This window comes from Leptonychotes weddellii, chromosome 4 (assembly GCF_054177405.1).
Source record: "Leptonychotes weddellii isolate Sample4059 chromosome 4, ASM5417740v2, whole genome shotgun sequence".
Classification (NCBI taxonomy): domain Eukaryota; kingdom Metazoa; phylum Chordata; class Mammalia; order Carnivora; family Phocidae; genus Leptonychotes; species Leptonychotes weddellii.
Window position 1 is genome coordinate 28,544,728 of NC_138372.1, and position 19,334 is coordinate 28,564,061.

Genomic DNA, 19,334 nt, shown 5'->3' on the forward strand with positions numbered 1-19,334 from the left:
TGTAGCTTAAATAAGAATCAAGATTAAGATGGATCCTGAGCAAGGAATAATAACAAAGTGTATAATTAAATTTAAAATTAAAATTAAATAATTTTACTTTATTATATGGGAAATGAATGGTACATTCAAAAAATACGTTAAAGGTAAAACGGCTATATGAAGAAATTGAGGATTTGCCTATTTAAATAATTTCTTTCCTAAGGCAGAGTTCTTTTAAATAGCTTTGAAGAGGTATCTTCCCAGGTGTCCCAGTTTTAAAACGTTATGAGGAACAAATTATTTGCATTATGCCTTAGAACTGATCAGGAAAATACTAGATTGAAAACTGCTAATCTAGAGAAAGATAAATGATAAACTATTTCAGTAATGGCACTGACCAGAATACTAGTTTACCTTGGTAGCCTAATCATGAAAATAAGTAGGCAGATATGCTGCCTCTGCTGACCTCCTCTTATGCCACTTGGCTACCTGTTGTACCATTGGTGTTTAACTGGCTGATTATTATGAAAGTCTTCTAATTGTATCTGTACTTGTCCCCACAGTTCATTTCCTACAATATCCAAAGTTGTCTTTTTTCTTTTCTTTTTAAAATAAAAGTAGACAGGGCGCCTGGGTGGCTCAGTTGTTAAGCGTCTGCCTTCGGCTCAGGTCGTGATCCCAGGGTCTTGGGATCGAGCCCCGCATCGGGCTCTCTGCTCCGCAAGAAGCCTGCTTCTCCCTCTCCCACTCGCCCTGCTTGTGTCCCCTCTCTCACTGTGTCTCTCTGTCAAATAAATAAATAAAAAATCTTAAAAAAAAAAAAATAAAAGTAGACATTGGAACACCTGGATGGCACAGTTGGTTAAGCATCCAACTCTTGGTCTTGGCTTAGGTGGTGATCTCAGGGTCGTGAGATTGAGCCTTGTGACGGGCTCTGCCCTCAGCAAAGAGTCTGCTTAAGATTCTCTCTCCCTTTCTCCCCCACCCCCATGCTCTTGCATGCTCTCTCTCTCTTAAATAAATAAATCTTCAAAAAAAAAAAAATAAAAGACACTTTGTTTTGAGATAATTTTAGATTCACATATTATTGTAAGAAATAGTGTAGACCTGCTTTCCAGGCATTTAACATATATTCATTGGAGGACTCTTGTTAGGCACTAGAGACACAGCGATGAACAAGACAAAAAGGAGAAGAAAGGAGACAGTATTCACATACTGTGAGACTGAGAGGGAGAGGTCTGATGGGAAATTAAGAGATCCAAGTTGTCAGCATTTGAAACCAGAGAGCAAATAAGATTAACTTTTCAGAACCCCAGAAATTAGCTAAAGGCTTACTACAGTCCATGGAGGTTTTATTCAAGGAGAACACATGAATCTCACTAAGAACAGTGAAGTTGGTGGCATTTTAACTTGCCCTACTTCTCATGTCCTCCCCAGTTTCACAGTAATCTTGAAAACAAACACCCTCGAAACTACAGTAGCTATGAAAACCAGCAGCCTAGCAGCCAGCTGAGGAAGCAGAATGGATTTTGGAACTCGGCAAAAGCTTATCCTCAGAGAATTGTCAGTATTTGATCTTTCTGGCATCTTTCTGAAAAGCTCCATTCTCAAGACTTGTCTTTATTTGGCTCACAGCTCACCATGCCAAAAGCTCTGTCTTCAGTGTATTTGCCAGAAACAATCAGTGGTAATTGTTTAACATGACAATTTTCCTCAGACAATTGTCTGAGGAGGCGTTACCAGTCAGGCCAACAAGAGACTGGCCAAAAAGATTAAAAAGAAAAACTGGGATATGGGTTGTCCATAGGGGATTTTGAAAACCTCTGATATATTCCTAGAATTCTGTAAGGTAACATGCATGTACAGGGCTATGTGTCTGGTGAGGAATGGGCCAAGATGGTCCTAATCCCTCACCTCCTGTGTACCCTGAGGCTCTCTGCACAAGTAGGAAAAGAAAGGCAAGGCAGAATTTTAACCTGCCTACTGAAATATTGAAAGTATGCCCCAACACACAGAGCCACTTGGCAAAAGCAGGGACTTACTTATTCAGGTATTTAAGTAAATTTCTTGAAACAAACAAATAGTAATAATCACAAGCCCTAAAGAGGTGGGGGAATCTGATTTCCACAGTTGCCACAATATATTACTTAAAATATCCACTTACCATGTAAAGAAACATAGTCCACACACAGGGAAAAAAACAGCCAGTAGAAACTTTTCCTAAGAACACCCAGATATTGGGGCGCCTGGGTGGCTCAGTCGTTAAGCGTCTGCCTTCGGCTCAGGTCATGATCCCAGGGTCCTGGGATCGAGCCCTGCATCGGGCTCTCTGCTTGGTGGGAAGCCTGCTTCTCCCTCTTCCATTCCCCCCTGCTTGTGTTCCCTCTCTCGCTGTCTCTCTCTCTCTGTCAAAATAAATAAATAAAATCTTTAAAAAAAAAAAAAAAAAAGAACACCCAGATATTGGACTTACTAGACAAAGAATTATAAATCAGCTATTACAGATATAGTCAATTCTTGTCATTTGTGGTAGTTATGTTCTATATACTGACTGCAAACACTGACTTACCAAATACCGAAACCATTGCTCTTAGGGGAAATATGTGGTTAGGTTCCTGCAAGGCTCTGGTCGTGACATTTTTGTCAACTGAAGAGTACATAATTTTGTTCTAGGTGTGCTTTTGTTAAAAGACACCTTATTTAATATATATTGTTGATTCATTAACATTGAACTCACAGGCAATAGCATGGTAACTCAAGCCTGAATGAAGCTTATCTAACACATGCATTTTTTTCTGTGAGGCACATCAAAGCTTCTTGCACTTAGACAGCATTTCGCTACACTGGGGGGCTATTTTAAACAGTGAAATCACCAATGAAAAGCATAAAAATGCAAAAAAAAAGCGCCACTAAATAGAACATGAAAAAGACACTTGTTAGAGTATGAGAACTGAAACTAGAAGGCATAATGTCACTTTGGCCTTACCTGGGAACGTGCACACCAGAGAACTCACATTTTTCACCACTCTGTGCATGCTCATGAATGACTCTGAAAGCATCATGAGTGGACTTTGGAAATCAAAAATACATTTTAGCAAGTAGTCAAATTTGTGATTACAGAATCTGTGAATAATGAAGATCAACTCTATATTCAGAGAACCAAAGGAACCAAGTGTAAAGAATGAAGGGAAAATATGAGAACAGTGTCTCAGCAAGTATAGAATAGAGAAATAAATACAAATTACAAAAAGGAACCAAAGAAAGGTCTAGAGTGGAAAAGTATAATAATTGAAATTATTTTGCTAGAGAGACTCAACATCAGATTTGAATTAGCAGAAAAAAGAATCCGCAAACTTTGAATGAAAGAGGTCAATTGAGATTATCCAATCTGAGGAACACCTGAGCCCCAAAATATATGTGTTGACAGAATTGAAGGGGGAAATAATAATTCAAATATAATATTTGGAGACTTCAATACCCCACTTTCAATAATGGATAAACCACTAGACAACAAAGAAATGAAGGGTTGAGCAACACTGTAAACCAACTAGACCTAGCAGACATCTATAGAATACCCAGCAGCAGCAGAATATACATTAGTCTCAAATGCACAGGGATCATTCTCCAGGAGAGACCACATTACTAGGCCACAAAAGAAACCTTGAAAATTTTAAAATTTGATTGAAATAATACAGAGTATGTTCTTCAGCCACAGTGGAATGAAATCAGAAATGAGTAACAGGAGGAAATTTGGGAAATTCACAAACATAAAAATTAAACAACATCTTTCCAAATAAGGATTGGATCAAAGGAAAAAAACAAGAGAAATTAGAAAATATATTGAGATGAATGATGAAAGCACAACATACCCAGAATTTATGGGGTGCAGCTAAAGCAGTGCTTAGAGAGAAATTTATAGTTGTAAAATGTCAATCTTGAAAAAGAAGGTCTCAAGTTAAAAACCCTACCATCTACCTTAAAAACTAGAAAAGGAAAAGCAAAGTAAGCCCAAAGCAAACAGAAGGAAGGAGATAATAAAGATTAGCCTGTAAGTAACTGAAATAGAGGACATAAAATTAGAGAGAAAAGTAGTAAAGTTGGTTCTATGTAAAGATCAATAAAATTGATAAACTTTTAGTTGGACTGAAAAGAGGAAAGAATACTCAAATCACTAAAATTAGAAATGAAAGAGGACATTACTACTGACCCTACAGGAATAAAAAAGATTATACAGGAATGCTATGAAGAATTAAATACCAAAAAATTAGATTTACTTAGATGAAATGGACAAATCCTTAGAATTTTTTTTTAAAAGATTTTATTTATTTGACAGAGAATACCCTGGACAAATCCTTAGAATTGATAGAAACTATTAAAATTGACTCACAAAGAAATAGAAAATCTGAATATACCTATAACTAGTAAAGAGATTGGTAATTTAAATTTCCCACAAAGAAAAACCCACATCCACATGGCTTCAGTAGTGAATTGTACAAAATATATATAGATCATAAAGTCTTGCAAATAATAGAAGAGAAAGGAATGTTTCCAACTCCTGCTGTGAAGCCGTCATTATCCTGATAACCAAAACCAAAGACATCACAAGAAAGAAAGCTACAGACCAAAATCCCTAAAGAATAGTGATGCAAAAATCCTCAACAAAAAACAGCAAGATGCCTGGGTGGCTCAGTTGGCTAAGCGTCTGCCTTGGCCTCAGGTCATGATCCCAGGGTCCTGGGATCGAACCCCATGTCAGGCTCCCTGCTCAATGGAGAATCTGCTTCACCCTCTCTCTCTGCCCCTCCCCCCTGCTCATGCGCTCTCTCTCTCTCTCTCACAAATAAATAAAATCTTAAAAACAAAACAGGGACGCCTGGGTGGCTCAGTCGGTTCAGCATCTGCCTTTGGCTCAGGTCATGATCCTGGGGTCTTGGGATTGAGTCCTGCTTTGGGCTCCTTGCTCAGTGGGGAGCCTGCTTCTCCCTCTGCCTACCGCTCCCCCTGCTTGTGCACGCTCTCTCTCTGATTAATAAGCAAAATAAAACAGCAAGCCAAATCCAGGAACTTATACTTTGATCAAGTGGAATTTATCACAGGAATGCAAAGTTGGTTTAAGTCAGTCCGTGTAATACACTACATTAATGGAATAAAGGACAAAAGCCACATGGTCATCGCAAGAGAGGCAGAAAAAGCATTTAACAAGGTCCTACACCTTTCGTGTTAAAAACACTCAACAAATTAGGAATAGCAGGAAACTTCCTTAGCCTGATAAAGGGTAGCTATGAAAACCTGTGAGTAATGTATTTAAAATAAAAAATTCAGTGGTTTTCCCTTAAGATCAGGGACAAGAATGGGTGCTTTTGCCACTTTTATTCACTATTGTACTAGAAGTTTTAACCAGGACAGTTAGGCAAGAAAAGGGGAGGTGGGCATCCAAATTGGAACTGTCTCTGTTTGCATGTATTATCTTGTATAAAAATAATCCTAGTAAGATCAATATACAAAAATTACTTTTCTTTATATACATCTAACAGTGAACAACATGAAAATGAAGTTAAGGAAACAATTTCATGGACAATAGCATTAAAAAATAAAACATTTGGGAACAAATTTTTAAAAGGAAGTAGAAGACGTAGCCACTGGACTTATAAAATGTTGAAAGAAAATAAATGGGACAACATTCTGTGTTCATGGATCAAAAGACTTGATATTGTAAAGATGGAGGTACCCCACCTTCCTCTTTCGCAGAAATTGAGAGGCTGATCCTAAAATTCATGTGGAAATTCAGGGGACCCAGGATGGCCAAAACAATCTTGTAAAAGAACAAGTTGGAGGGGCATCTGGATGGCTCAGTCAGTTAAGCATCTTGATTTTGGCTCAGGTCATGATCTCAGGGTCTTGAGATAAGCCTGGCATCAGGCTCCACTCTAGAGGCTGCTTAAGATTCTCTCCCTCTCTCCCTCTCCCCCCCCCCCCAACTCATGCCCCTTCTCTCTCTTAAACTCACACTTCACTAAAAAGTTAGAGTAATAAAGTCTGTGGTACTGGCAAAAAATAGGCAGAAAGATCAATGAACTAGAATCTAGAAATAAGCCTTCACGCTTATGGACAAATGATTATTTATATGAATACCAAGACAGTTCAATGGGGGAAAGAATAATCTTTTCAATGAATGAGTCTTTGACAACTGGATATCCACTTGCAAAAGAGTGAAGTTTGACTTTTAAAACCATATATAAGGTGTCTAGTACCGTTGTAGGCACTGAAGATACACTGGTGAATAAAAACAAATTTTTGCCCTGACAGAACGTATATTCTACTAGGCAAGATAGTAAACAAAGACTTAATTATTTGATGCATGTGTCCTACTCATCTTAATAGCTATAGAATGTAAACCACAGGGATATGAATCATATTTAAGACAAAAAAATCTTTCAGTACCTATGCAGGTATTTCCTTGATACTCATTGAAATTCTCAGAAGCTTGTCAGTGACCTCAATTTACAGTAACTGAAAAGTATTTTATGGCATAAATTTGGTTTTTAGTGTGTGGTCTTAAGGTATTTATTAGAAAAGGTTGGGGACCAGTAGTATAATCATACTTACTATTGAAGTGTTAAAAGTGTGTCATTTTAATTTACTGGATTTTTCTATTTTTTATTTTCCTGTTACTTACTTTTGTTTCTTTATCATAACTCTTTTTCGTCTGTATTCAAGAAAATACGGGGTTTGGGGGAAAATACTGATACTCTTTTTAACTAAAAATGTTAACTGAATGCTTACTTGTCACATAAAGATTCTAAAACAGGCACTAAGTGGGATAAAAGCATGAGATAAGATACAGTACCAGCTTTCAAAGGATTTAGAATCAGGGAGAGTAGGTAACAGATTGAAGGATTCAATTTCTTCATTTGTAAGAACGATCAGATTTTTTTCATTACTTAAACGAAAGTGAAAAAAGTCTAGAAGGATGCCCCTGTGTTAGTAGCCATCAATAAGTATGTGTGAGGCAAATGAGTTCTTGAATTGGAAGGTTGTACAAAACCCTACTATAAACTAGTCCTATTTTCTTTTTTTTTTTCTTTAAAGATTTTATTTATTGAGAGAGAGAGAGAGAGCACCTGCACTTGAGCAGGGGGGAGGGGCAGGAGGAGAGGGAGAAGCAGGCTCCCAGCTGAGCAGGGAGCCCCACATAGGGCTCGATCCCAGGACCCTGGGATCATGACCTGAGCCGAAGGCAGGCGCTTAATCAACTGAGCCACCCAGGCACCCGCAAAGGTAGTTTTAAAATACTCTGTACAGGGCGCCTGGGTGGCTCAGTTGGTTAAGCAACTGCCTTCGGCTCAGGTCATGATCCTGGAGTCCCGGGATCGAGTCCCGCATCGGGCTCCCTGCTCAGCGAGGAGCCTGCTTCTCCCTCTGACCCTCCCCCCTCTCATGTACTCTCTCTCATTCTCGCTCTCTCAAATAAATAAATAAATCTTTAAAAAAAAAAAATACTCTGTACATCCCCATTGTAGCAGTTAACATACACTGTAATTCTCAGCAATTGCCTGCTTCCTCATTTATTATCTGTGACTCAGCTGTGAGTTCCATGAAGGCAGAAATCAGGCTAGTTTGTATCCCCAGTACTTAGTAAATAGCACTGCTTTGAAAGACGTGTATATTTTAATTTTAACATGGCTGTTTTTTTCCTGTGGATTTTGTGCACAGAGGATTTTGGATATCATTTGGAAGACTATGGTCTTGTCTCCAAGGAATTCATAGTCTAGTTGGAGAGCTTAAGTTAAAAGCTCAAAACAGGAAAGTAATAAAAAGGCCAGTATGAGTCATTAGTTCTAAAGTTGACCCAAAGTAGAATAAAAAATACCCCAATTAAAAATGTTGATAAGATGCTGTGAATTCACAGCAGGGCAAGAGATCTTGGACACTAGAGTAGTCTATAAGGAAGACTTCATGATGAACAACGTTTCCACTGAATGTTGAAGGATGGGGAGGATCAGCTTGTGCGAGAGGAGGAGAGCTGTTTGTTTAGGCTTACTATATACTAACAGGTAGTGTTCATCCATAGAGTATTTGTAATAAATGGAAATAATAGAACTATATATGCCTTATAAACTACTAGTCTGGGTTTTTCATATCATTATCTCCTCCCCCATTGTTTTAGGTTAGTGAATTTTGACTTGAAATCTGTATTTCTAGCTTCCTTCACTTTTGTCCTGTTTTTCTTAACACTTTGGTTCCAAGGTGAAAGCTCCTCTCTGAATTGTACCCCTTTAAAATGTAAGAGCTTCCCTGTGGGAATAAAATAACATGAGATTCATTTTTCATTTTGTTTACTCTTCTGATTATTAGCCACAGTTGACTGGAGATGAGAAATAGTCTCTTCTTAGGCTCATCTTTTACTTGTGAAGTAGAAATAATATTGCCTCCCTTGCCAATTTTACATATTTATCATGCTGATAAAATGAGATAATACAATTATCTCATTCAAGTTATTTGAAAAGGATAAAAAATGTTCTAGAAATGCAAGTTGTATGTTCTTCCCATTCTGATTTATATGTCTGACTTAGAGAGTTTTTCATGCTATTTCTCAGTGTAGAGATGTGATATTGCTGTTACATTGCAAAATCAAATTTTAGGATTCTTGGTTTTGGACAGGAGCTTGAACATGGCCTGGATGGTAGATGGCTGCTGTGGAACAGCTGTTGTTTTCTCTTGCTGTGGAATTCTCATTTTGGTCCCTCAGTCACTTCAATTTTAAACACCCTATTGTGGGCCTTTTGTCTCTGGATGACCCTTCTGATATATTTAGCTGTGAATGAGGTTATGGTTGTTTAGGGCATCAGTAAAATTCCATCTTCATTAAGTATGATGAGGTCTTTTTTTTTTTTTTTTCCCCTTACCTGAAAACTGAATTTAACTTTATGTTTTAGGCTTTAACAACTTAACTTTACCTCTCAGTACTCCTTTGATACAGATTTGCATCAAGTGTGATCTTGCATCTGAGAGTGACCTTTTGAAATGCTTTCTAAAGTATTCTTAAGGTTGACTTTCTTTTTTTCTTTTTCTTATATGTTTCATGAAAACAGTTTTTAACAGCTCTTCTAACATGCTCCCTATTAGCTAATTCCTGTTAGAACATATTTTTTAAGACTTAGCTGTAACTGTAATAGGCACAGATATCACATTTTTTATTGATGTATAATTGACATATTAACATTGTATTATTTCATGCATACAGCATAATATCCAATATTTGTATATGTTGTGAAATGGTAACCAAAATAACTCTAGTTGATGTCTGTCACCGTACATAGTCACAAATTTTTTTTCTTGTGATGAGAACTTTTACGATCTATTCTCCTAACAACTTTCAGATATGCAATACAGTATTAACGATAGTCACCATACTGTACTAAAACGTTAAATTCTTTTTTTTTTAAAGATTTTTTTTTTCTGCAATTGCATTTTTATTTTATTTTTTTTATTCTTATGTTAATATTTTTTTTAAAGATTTTATTTATTTATTTGAGAGAGAGAGAATGAGAGACAGAGAGCACGAGAGGGAGGAGGGTCAGAGGGAGAAGCAGACTCCCTGCCGAGCAGGGAGCCCGATGCGGGACTCGATCCTGGGACTCCAGGATCATGACCTGAGCCGAAGGCAGTCGCTTAACCAACTGAGCCACCCAGGCGCCCAAAACATATTAAATTCTTATAATAACTCCATGAGGGAGGTCCTATTATTTCCATTTTTTTTTTTAAGATTGTATTTATTTGAGAGAGAGAGACAGCAAGAGAGGGAACACAAGCAGGGTAGGAGTAGGAGAGGGAGAAGCAGGCTTCCCGTGGAGCAGGGAGCCCGATGTGGGACTCAATCCCAGGACCCTGGGACCATGACCTGAGCCGAAGGCAGACACTTAATGACTGAGCCACCCAGGCATCCCTTGTTTCCATTTTCTAGATGAGGAAACTGATACATAGAGTTAATAAGTTATGTGACTTATCCAGGGTCACACAGCTAGCAGCTATAGAGCTGAGAAGAGAATATACACAGTCTGGTTAGAATAATTGATTTTAACCACTGTACTATACTGCTTACTGTGTCATTGCATTGTCTTTGAAAACATGAGAAAACACAGAATTGTATGAGGTTCACTTTGTAAACATGAACATTTTACCCTGATTAAAGTTGATTCATTTACTCCATTCATCAGCACCTACTTTTTCTTTTATGTGTTTCAGACACTATTAGGTGCTGAGTTTTGAGCAAGGTATACGTAGCCCATGACCTCATTAATTTTACATTCTAGCAGAGAAGACAAGTGCTATTAGTAAGTTCTTCATCTAATGATTGAATTGCAGTTGTGATAAATGTTACAAAAATGTGGGTTTGTCTTTTTTTAATTGAAGTATAGTTGACTTTTGGAGTTGTTTTTTGTTTTTTTTAATTGATGAGAATAGAGTTTTTGATGGGGATTCTGACATGGTCTTAGAAGTGAGATGATTCTCTGAGAAAATGGCATTTGAGCTAAACTTTGAAAGAAGCCTTTCTGTGCCTACCTGAGGCTATGACTAAAGTTAGAGACTTAGAACCACCTATTGGAACTGCATAGCACTTTGGAAGAGATGAGCTAACTCTTACATACCTCATTTACCCTGATATATGCTTCATTTATCCTGAAATTTAACATTGTTTTGTACATTTGGTGTCTGGTATAATTAACATTTATAGTGCTGACACATAGACAAATGACAGAGAGATTATCCTTCATCTTCTTTATTAAGATAGGGAAGTGATAAAGAGTTGAGAAAGGGTCTTTAGAGGCCTTATTCTCCTGTTTTATTAGTATGTAAAAAGAGCCCCAGAAAACTCTTGATTTGCCCAGAGGTGGTAAGATTTCTATATATAGCATAAATGAAAAAATGTATTTCTAAGTGTCTTAGTTGTTTGAAAATCCACTTATACCAAAGTTTTTTTTTTTTCCTTAACTGTATGAGAAAGCCTTTGAATTTAAAACAGTTTCTCAACCGGCCTCCTTTAGCCTTACTGGCAGTATGGATAAGCCTTGTATTTTTCTATCTGTAACTAGAGTGACTTGAATAAAAGTGAAAGAGAAATAGGGGTGCCTGGCTGGCTTAGTTGTAGGAGTATGCAACTCTTGATCTTGGGATCGTGAGTTCAAGGCCCACATTAGGTGCGGAGATTATTTAAAAATCTTAAAAAAAAAATGATAGTACTTCAGGTGAAAATCATCTGAAGTTATTATGTATAATTTGACTTATTTATATGGTAGCAGTGTTCATGAATAATTCTTTTTTTTAAGTAGGCTCCACGCCCATTGTGGGGCTTGAAGTCACAGACCCGAGATCAAGAGTTGGATGCTGTACCAACTGAGCCAGTCAGGCGCCCCATGAATAATTTTTTTTAACTGTACAAAAATGTTTTTATCTGCATTGGGACTACAGTGGAACTTCCTTATAGTGTCTACTGTGTTCTCTTTAATATTTTCTTATATGAAATATTCCAGAAGACTCAGCCATGAGTTAATAGAAGAAAATTATATCCTTCTAATTGCCTCATCAATTATCAAAGATAGAAAACATTAAAAGAAACTTCATATCTCGTAACAAAATTTACAGGAAAGTCACCATTTTCTTTTTGACTCCATCTTCTCATTTTTGATAGATTGCAAAGGTCGACTGCAAGGAAATACTAGACATCATATGTAATCTGGAATCCGAGGGTCAGGATAACACAGCATTTGTTCTTTGTACGACTTACCTTACCCAGCAGCTCCAAACTGCAAGTGTATATTGTTCTTGGTAAGTATATTTACTTTTCATTCTCTTTATTTGTTTAGCACAGAGTAGGGCATTTAGAGTTTATGTAAAACATTGGCTTGTTTCAAATTTAAAGCCTAACTGATGTGAATTAAATCTTGTTTAGAAGCTAAACCATTTAATTAAAAATATTATTGTTTTTTTCCAGAAGAGTCCAGAAATAAAGTGAAGGTAAAGTTTGAGCTCCTCTTGATCATTCTGTTAACTTTAAGATACATTGTCTTTGAAGACAAAATTATGGCAACATGAAACAAATTGGTGTTAGGTCGTTTTCCTTTACACTTAGAATATCTTCTGGTAGTCATTTTCCCCCTCTTATTTGGAAACCCACTAATTATGTAGGTTTCTAGGTCAACCTTGCACTAGAGAAGGAAGTCAATTTGAATAGTAATCTCTTGCAATTTTGGTACTATATTAGCAGAATTGCACTATTTTAGTTTTAATTCAATTTATATCTTGTTTGCCTACAGAGTACTTAGTTGCTAAGAAGGAAACAGTGAGTGTAACCCACGGATCTTTCATTCTAACTATATGGAATCTATTTAGGCCAAAGGGACAGACTGGTACACAGGAAACCTCTAGAATGTAAGACTGTCAATAAGTATCATATTAGTAGTATGGATAATGCTATAGGATACTAGAGAAAGGTGCTCTCACTGTATGTTTAAGAAAGGTGTCAAGGAGGAGGTATTACCAGCTTTAATTCAAAGAATGGGTTGTATTTGCATGATCTTGATGGGAGAAACCTTGAGCATTTTAGAACCTAAGGATGGCTTGAAGTTGAAAATGAGCATTTTGATTATAGGAAATCCCAGGAAAGCCCTTGGTGTACTTTAACCTTCATTGATCTCCTTTTGGAGCATCTGTGTGTATTTGTACAATTTTATTATTATTAGCATTTTATGCTACTTTATTTCTTTTTATGTACTATTTTGCATAGAAATATTATTTGTGGGGGCGCCTGGGTGGCTCAGTCGTTGAGCATCTGCCTTCGGCTCAGGTCATGATCTCAGGATCCTAGGATCGAGCCCCGCATCAGGCTCTCTGATCTGCAGGAGGCCTGCTTCTCCCTCTCCCACTCCCCCTGCTTGTGTTCCCTCTCTCACTCTGTCTCTCTCTTGTCAAATAAATAAATAAATAAAATCTTTAAAAAAAAAAAAGAAATATTATTTGTGTACTGTAAATTATCCTACCCAATCCTCATAATTAGCATTGTGCAGATGAGGCAGTGGAGGACAGAGGAATCCGAGAAGTCTTGTGATTGCCCAGGATCTTAAGGCTAAAGTGATAGAGCTAAGATTCACATCCAGGATTTTTGACTGCTAATCCAGTGCTTTTCTTCTCCTTTGGTTGTTTTCTTGGCACAGGGCCAGAATTCAGATTGTAGTCTTCTACCACTCAGTCCACAATGCCAGAGTTATATCTCCTATGAGAAAGGAGATAGTGGAATAGGGAGTTAAATATATTTTGTAATAATCATTGTGGGCATTTTGTCAAGATACTAAAAAAGAGGTGATACAAATAAAAAGAGTTAGGTAGCAGTAAGGGTTTTGATCATTAAATTAAGTAGAGGAGGTTTTTTTTTCATACATTACAGATTAGAGATCTTAGCAAGTATACTCTTAATCCCTTTGATCTGTTTCACCCATTCCCCCGCACACACACTTCCCCTCTGATAACCACCAGTTTGTCCTCTGTGTTTAAGAATGTTGTTTTATTTGCCTCTTTTTTTCCTCTGTTCATTTGTTTTGTTTCTTAAATTCCATCTATGAGTTTAGTCATGGTATTTGTCTTTTTCTGCCTGATTGATTTCACTTAACATTGTACTCTCTAGATCCATCAATGTTGTTAAAAATGGCAAAATTTCATTCTTTTTTATGGGATATGTATATATATTGTATGTATACACACTCACACACACATATATATCACATCTTTTTTATACATTCGTCTGTTGATAGACACTTGAGCTGCCTCCATATCTTGGCTATGGTGAATAATGCTGTAATAAACATAGGGGTGCACATATCTTTTTGAATTAGTGTTTTTGTGTTTTTTTTGTAAATACCTAGGAGTGGAACTACTGGATCATATGGTAATTCTATTTTTAATTTTTTGAGGAACCTCCATACTGCTTTCCAGAGTGATCGCACCAGCCTACATTCCTACCAGCAGAGCAGAAAGTTTCCTTTTTCTCTACATCCTGGCCAATACTCGTTATTTCTTGTGTTTTTTATTTTGACCATTCTGACAGGTGTGAGGTGATATCTCATTGTGGGGTTTTTTTGTTTGTTTGGTTTTATTTTTTATTTTTTAAAGAGAGAACTCTCAAGGAGGGGGGTGGGCAGAGGGAAAGGGAGAGAGAGAGAGAGAGAGAACCTTATGCAGGCTCCAGGCTCAGTGTGGTGTCCAATGCTGGGCTCCAGCTCATGACCCTAAGATCATGACCTGAGCCGAAAGTTGGACACTCAATTGACTGAGCCACCCAGGCGCCCCTCATTGTAGTTTTGATTTGCATTTCCCTGATGATTAGTGATGTTGAACATCTTTTCAGTGTGTCTGTTGGTCATCTATATGTCTTTGGAAAAGTGTATTTTTGTGTGCCCATTTTTTTTTAAAGATTTTATTTATTTATGTGTCAGAAATAGAGAGCAAGAGAGCAAAAGCAGGGGGAGTGTCAGGCAGAGGGAGAAGCAGGTTCCCCACTGAGCAAGGAGCCCGATGCAGGACTCAATCCCAGCACTCTGGGATCATGAGCTGAGCCGAAGGCAGACACCTAACCAACTGAGCCACCCAGGCGTCCCCTCTGCTCATTTTTTAATTGGGTTATTTGTTTTTGTGTGTGTTACATTGTATAATTTCTTTAAATATCTTCTCCCATTCAGTAGCTTGTCTTTTCATTTTGTTGATGGTTTCCTTTACTGTGAAAGCTTTTTATTTTGATATAGTCTTCAATAGTTTAATTTTGTTTTTGTTTCCCTTGCCATAAGAGACATATCTAGAAAAATGTTTCTATGGCTGATATCAAAGAGATTACTGCCTGTGTTTCCTTCTAGGAATTTTATGGTTTCAGGTCTCACATTGAGGTCTTTAATCCATTTTGAGTTTATTTTTGTGTATGGTCTATAAGAAAGTGGTCCTGTTTCATTCTTTTGCATGTAGCTGTGTTGGTTTTCCCAACACCATTTGTTGAAGAGATTGTCTTTTTCCTAGTGTATATTCTTGCCTCCTTTGTTGTAGATTAATTGACCTTAAAAGTGTGGGTTTATTTCTGTGTTCTTTATTCTGTTCCATTGAATAATGTATTGGTTTTTGTGCCAATATCATACAGTTTTGATTACTATAGCTTTGCAGTATGATCTTGAAATCTGGGGTTGTGATACCTCCATGTTCCTCTTTTTCAAGACTGCTTTAGCTGTTTGGGGTCTTTTGTGGTTCCATGCAAATTTTGGGATTATTTGTTCTAGTTCTGTGAAAAATGCTATCAGTATTTTAATAGGGATTGCACTGAATGTGTAAATTGCTTTGGGTAGTGTGGACTTTTTATTTAACAGAGTGGGAGAGGGGTTGGGGAGGGGCAGAGGGAGAGGGGGAGAGAGAGAATCCCAAGCAGGCTCCATGCCTAGCACGGAACCCGACACAGGGCTCAATCTCAGAACCCTGAGATCGTAACCTGAGCTGAAATCAAGAGTCAGACGCTTAACTAACTGAGCCACCAAGGCGCCCCAGGTAGTGTGGACATTTTAACAATAATTGGTTTTCCCAACTCATAAGCATGGAATCTTTCCATTTGTTTGTTTCATCTTCAATTTCTTTCATCAGTGTTTTATAGTTTTTAGTACAGGTCTTTTACTTCCTTGGTTACGTTTATTCCTAGGTATTTTATTCTTTTTGGTGCAGCTGTTAAATGGGATTGTTTTCTTAATTTTTCTTTCCACTACTTTATTAATGTATAGAAATGCAGCAGATTTCTGTATATTAATTTTGTATCCTGCGACTTTACTCAATTTTTATCAGTTCTAATAGTTTTTTAGTGGAGTCTTTAGGGTTTTCTGTATATAGTGTCATGTTATTTGTAAATAGTAAAGTTTTACTTCTTCCTTACCAATTTAGATGTCTTTTATTTCCTTTTGTTGTCTGATTGCTGTGGCTAGAACTCCCAGTACTGTGTTGAATAAAAGTGGTGAGAATGGACATCCTTGTCTTGTTCCTGATCTTAGAGGAAAAGCTCTGTTTTTCACCGAGTATGTTTGCTGTGGGTTTTTCATATATGGCCTTTATTATGTTGAGGTATGTTCCTGCTAAACCCACTTCGTTGAGAGTGTTTATCATGAATGGACATTGTACTTTATCACATGCTTTTTCTGCTTCTGTTGAGACAATTATATAGTTTTTATCCTTCCTCTTATTAATGAGACATATCATGTTGATTGATTTGTGAATATTGAATCACCTTGCATCCCTGGAATAAATACCACTTGATCATGATGAGTAATTTTTTAAAATTTATTGTTAGATTTGGTTGCTAATATTTTGTTGAGGATATTTGCATCTGTGTTCATCAGAGATATCATCCGGTATTTTTCTTTTTGTGTAGGCTTTACCTGGTTTGGGTATTGGGGTATTGGGGTAATGCTGGCCTGCCTCGTAGAATGGATTTGTAATCTTTCCATCCTCTTCTATTTTTTAGAATAGTTTGAGAAGAATAAGTATTAACTGTTCTTTAAATGTTTGGACATATGAAGCCATCTGGTGTTGGACTTTTGTTTCTTGAGAGTGTTTTGATTACCGATTCAGCTTCACTGCTAGTAGTTGATCTGTCCACATTCTCTGTCTCTTCTGATTTGGTTTTAGAAGGTTATATGTTTCTAGGAATTTATCCATTTCTTCTAGGTTGTCAAATTTAATGGCATATAATTTTTCATAATATTCTTTTGTAATCCTTTGTATTTCTGTGGTGTCAGTTATTATTCCTCTTTCATTTCTGATTTATTTATTTGAGCCCCCCCCCTTTTTTTCTTTTAAATGAGTCTGGCTGAAGGTTTATCAATTTTGTTGATCTTTTTAAAGAACCAGCTCCCGGTTTCATTGATCTGTTCTATTTTCTTTAGTTTCTATTTCATTTATTTCTTCTCTAACCTTTTTTATTTCCTTCCCTCTACTGGCTTTGGTCTCTGTTCTTTTTCTAGCTCCTTTAGGTGTAAGTTTAGGTTGTTTATTTGAAATTTTTCTTGATTACAAAGTAATTTTAAAACTATAGTCATACAGTTCTTTTAATATTCCTGATAGAGCTTCCCTTTTAGAGTGACCCTAACTTTTTTTTTCTTCCTTTCTTCACTCAGCCACATTAGCCCTTCCAAGAATGTTAGTGGCTCTAGGATTAATGCTGCTCCCCTGCAGCAGGAAGGGATTAACAGGGATTTTCCTCTTGGCCTCCTGAGGAGCTATAATGAGTAAAGAAAATATTAAGTCACTTCACACTTTGTTAAAACTAAGCTTCTTCCAAGCAATTCAAAGAGAATAGGATCTAAAGTTTTCAAATTTGGAAACTTTTTTTTTTTTTTTACCCTTGTGTTGTTTTCATAGTTGTTTGTTTTGCTTTGGGATATTGGATATTGGAATTAGAATAACTACAACAAAACAGTGAATTTTACTAAAGAAAATGAAACTCAGGGATTCTGTTCAGATAGGATAGATTCTTTTGTTGTGCTAGAAATGCTAGAAATTTCCTGTGTTGAAGATAGTGGGTTATATGGAATATTTGGAATCTGACAAAAGCAGTCACTTATTTTTTAAAAAATATACTAGGGGTGCCTGGGTGGCTCAGTTGTTAAGCATTTGCCTTCGGCTCAGGTCATGATCTCAGGGTCCTGGGATCGAGCCCCAAGTCGGGCTCCCTGCTTAGTGGGGAGTCTGCTTCTCCCTCTCCTTCCCCTGCTCATTCTCTTTCTCTCTCTCTCTCAAATAAATAAAATCTTAAAAAAAGGAGAGAGAGAAATTTTCTTCAGAGATATTTATAAACCACAATAAAATATATTACTTTATATCAGTCACCATATTATTGATCTCAGAAGGTATATTGCTTAGCTTCTTCATTAACCCTGGCCCCAAATGAGTTTTGGCTCTCTGCAAAAATCAAAGATGTGCTGGAGGAATGAGTTTCCTATAGATGTCTGCAGTGGTAATATTAGAGTAACCACAAAAATTATAAAGATAACCATTTTTGAATGGGACAGTATATATATAGATGTATAATTACTATTGCTACTTTTATTTTTTATTTTTATTTTATTTAAATTCAAGTTAGTTAACATATAGTATATTATTAGTTTCCGAAGTAGAATTTAGTGATTCATCAGTTGCATATAACACCCAGTGCTTACTTACATAAAGTGCCCTCCTTAATTACCCCAGCCCGCCCCCCCAGCAACCCTCAGTTTGTTCCCTATAGTTAAGAGTCTCTTATGGTTTGCCTCCCTGTTTTTATCTTATTTTATTTTTACTACTGCTACTTTTAAAATAAAGTTCATACAGGTGAACCTTAAACCTCTACAGAAAGCTTTCAGCAAGTTTGATAGGTTGATCTTTGCTTTCTTAGAACTTAGTTTATTTTTTATTTTTATTTTTTTTTTAGAACTTAGTTTAAATCTTGTATGTTGTTCATTTGTGTTTTTCAGATATAATTTCATGCCTATTCTTTCCTAGCCTTGAGTCTAGACTTTGATATACCAGGGTCAACATGTATGTTGCCCTCAGTGCCTGTCAAAGACCACCATATATGTTTTATTTAACCCAATTTTGTTGGAAATAAAAAGTTAAAAAAAAAAAATCCTGAGAATCAACTACTGTATTTGCAGGAGCTGCCTTTAGGGATGGTCACTCCTTAATTCCACAGTTTTCTTTGCCTCATTCCCAAAGTGCCTAAGTTCTGGATATCAGTGTGACGTATTAGCTGGACTCCACGGGCTTCCTGCTATGCCGTAACACAGTGTAGTTTAAAGTTCTTGCTTGGTAGCTAGATCTCTGCCAAAATGTGTTTCCCACTATTAATAGAACTAAATTTCCTTTCCAGTTTTTATGAATTTGTGTATAATTTGTTGACTTGAGGTAGGCAGGGGGCTAATTTGAGGCATTGGGTTAATAAATTATCTGAACATTGGAAGCATCCATACAGTGGAATCATTTTCAATATATATTCTTTAATGGCTATCCATTTTATTTTATTTTATTTTATTTTTTAAAGATTTTTATTTATTGGGCGCCTGGGTGGCTCAGCCGTTGAGCGTCTGCCTTCGGCTCAGGTCATGATCCCAGGATCCTGGGATCGAGTCCCGCATCGGGCTCCCTGCTCGGCGGGGGGCCTGCTTCTCCCTCTCCCGCTCCCCCTGCTTGTGTTCCTGCTCTCTCTGTCTCTGTCAAATAAATAAATAAAATCTTTAAAAAAAAAAAAGATATTTATTTATTTGACAGAGAGAGACACAGCGAGAGAGGGAACACAAGCAGGGGGAGTG

General features: G+C 36.9%; 1 protein-coding gene across 1 annotated transcript in view; it reads left to right on the forward strand.

The window, feature by feature from the left end:
* RLF (RLF zinc finger) overlaps nt 1-19,334 on the forward strand; it is an 83,592-nt gene that overhangs the window by 50,793 nt on the left and 13,465 nt on the right. The window contains exon 6 of the mRNA XM_006737511.2: nt 11,669-11,805. Coding sequence (XP_006737574.1) covers nt 11,669-11,805 — 137 coding nt within the window. The remainder of the gene's footprint in view (nt 1-11,668; nt 11,806-19,334) is intronic.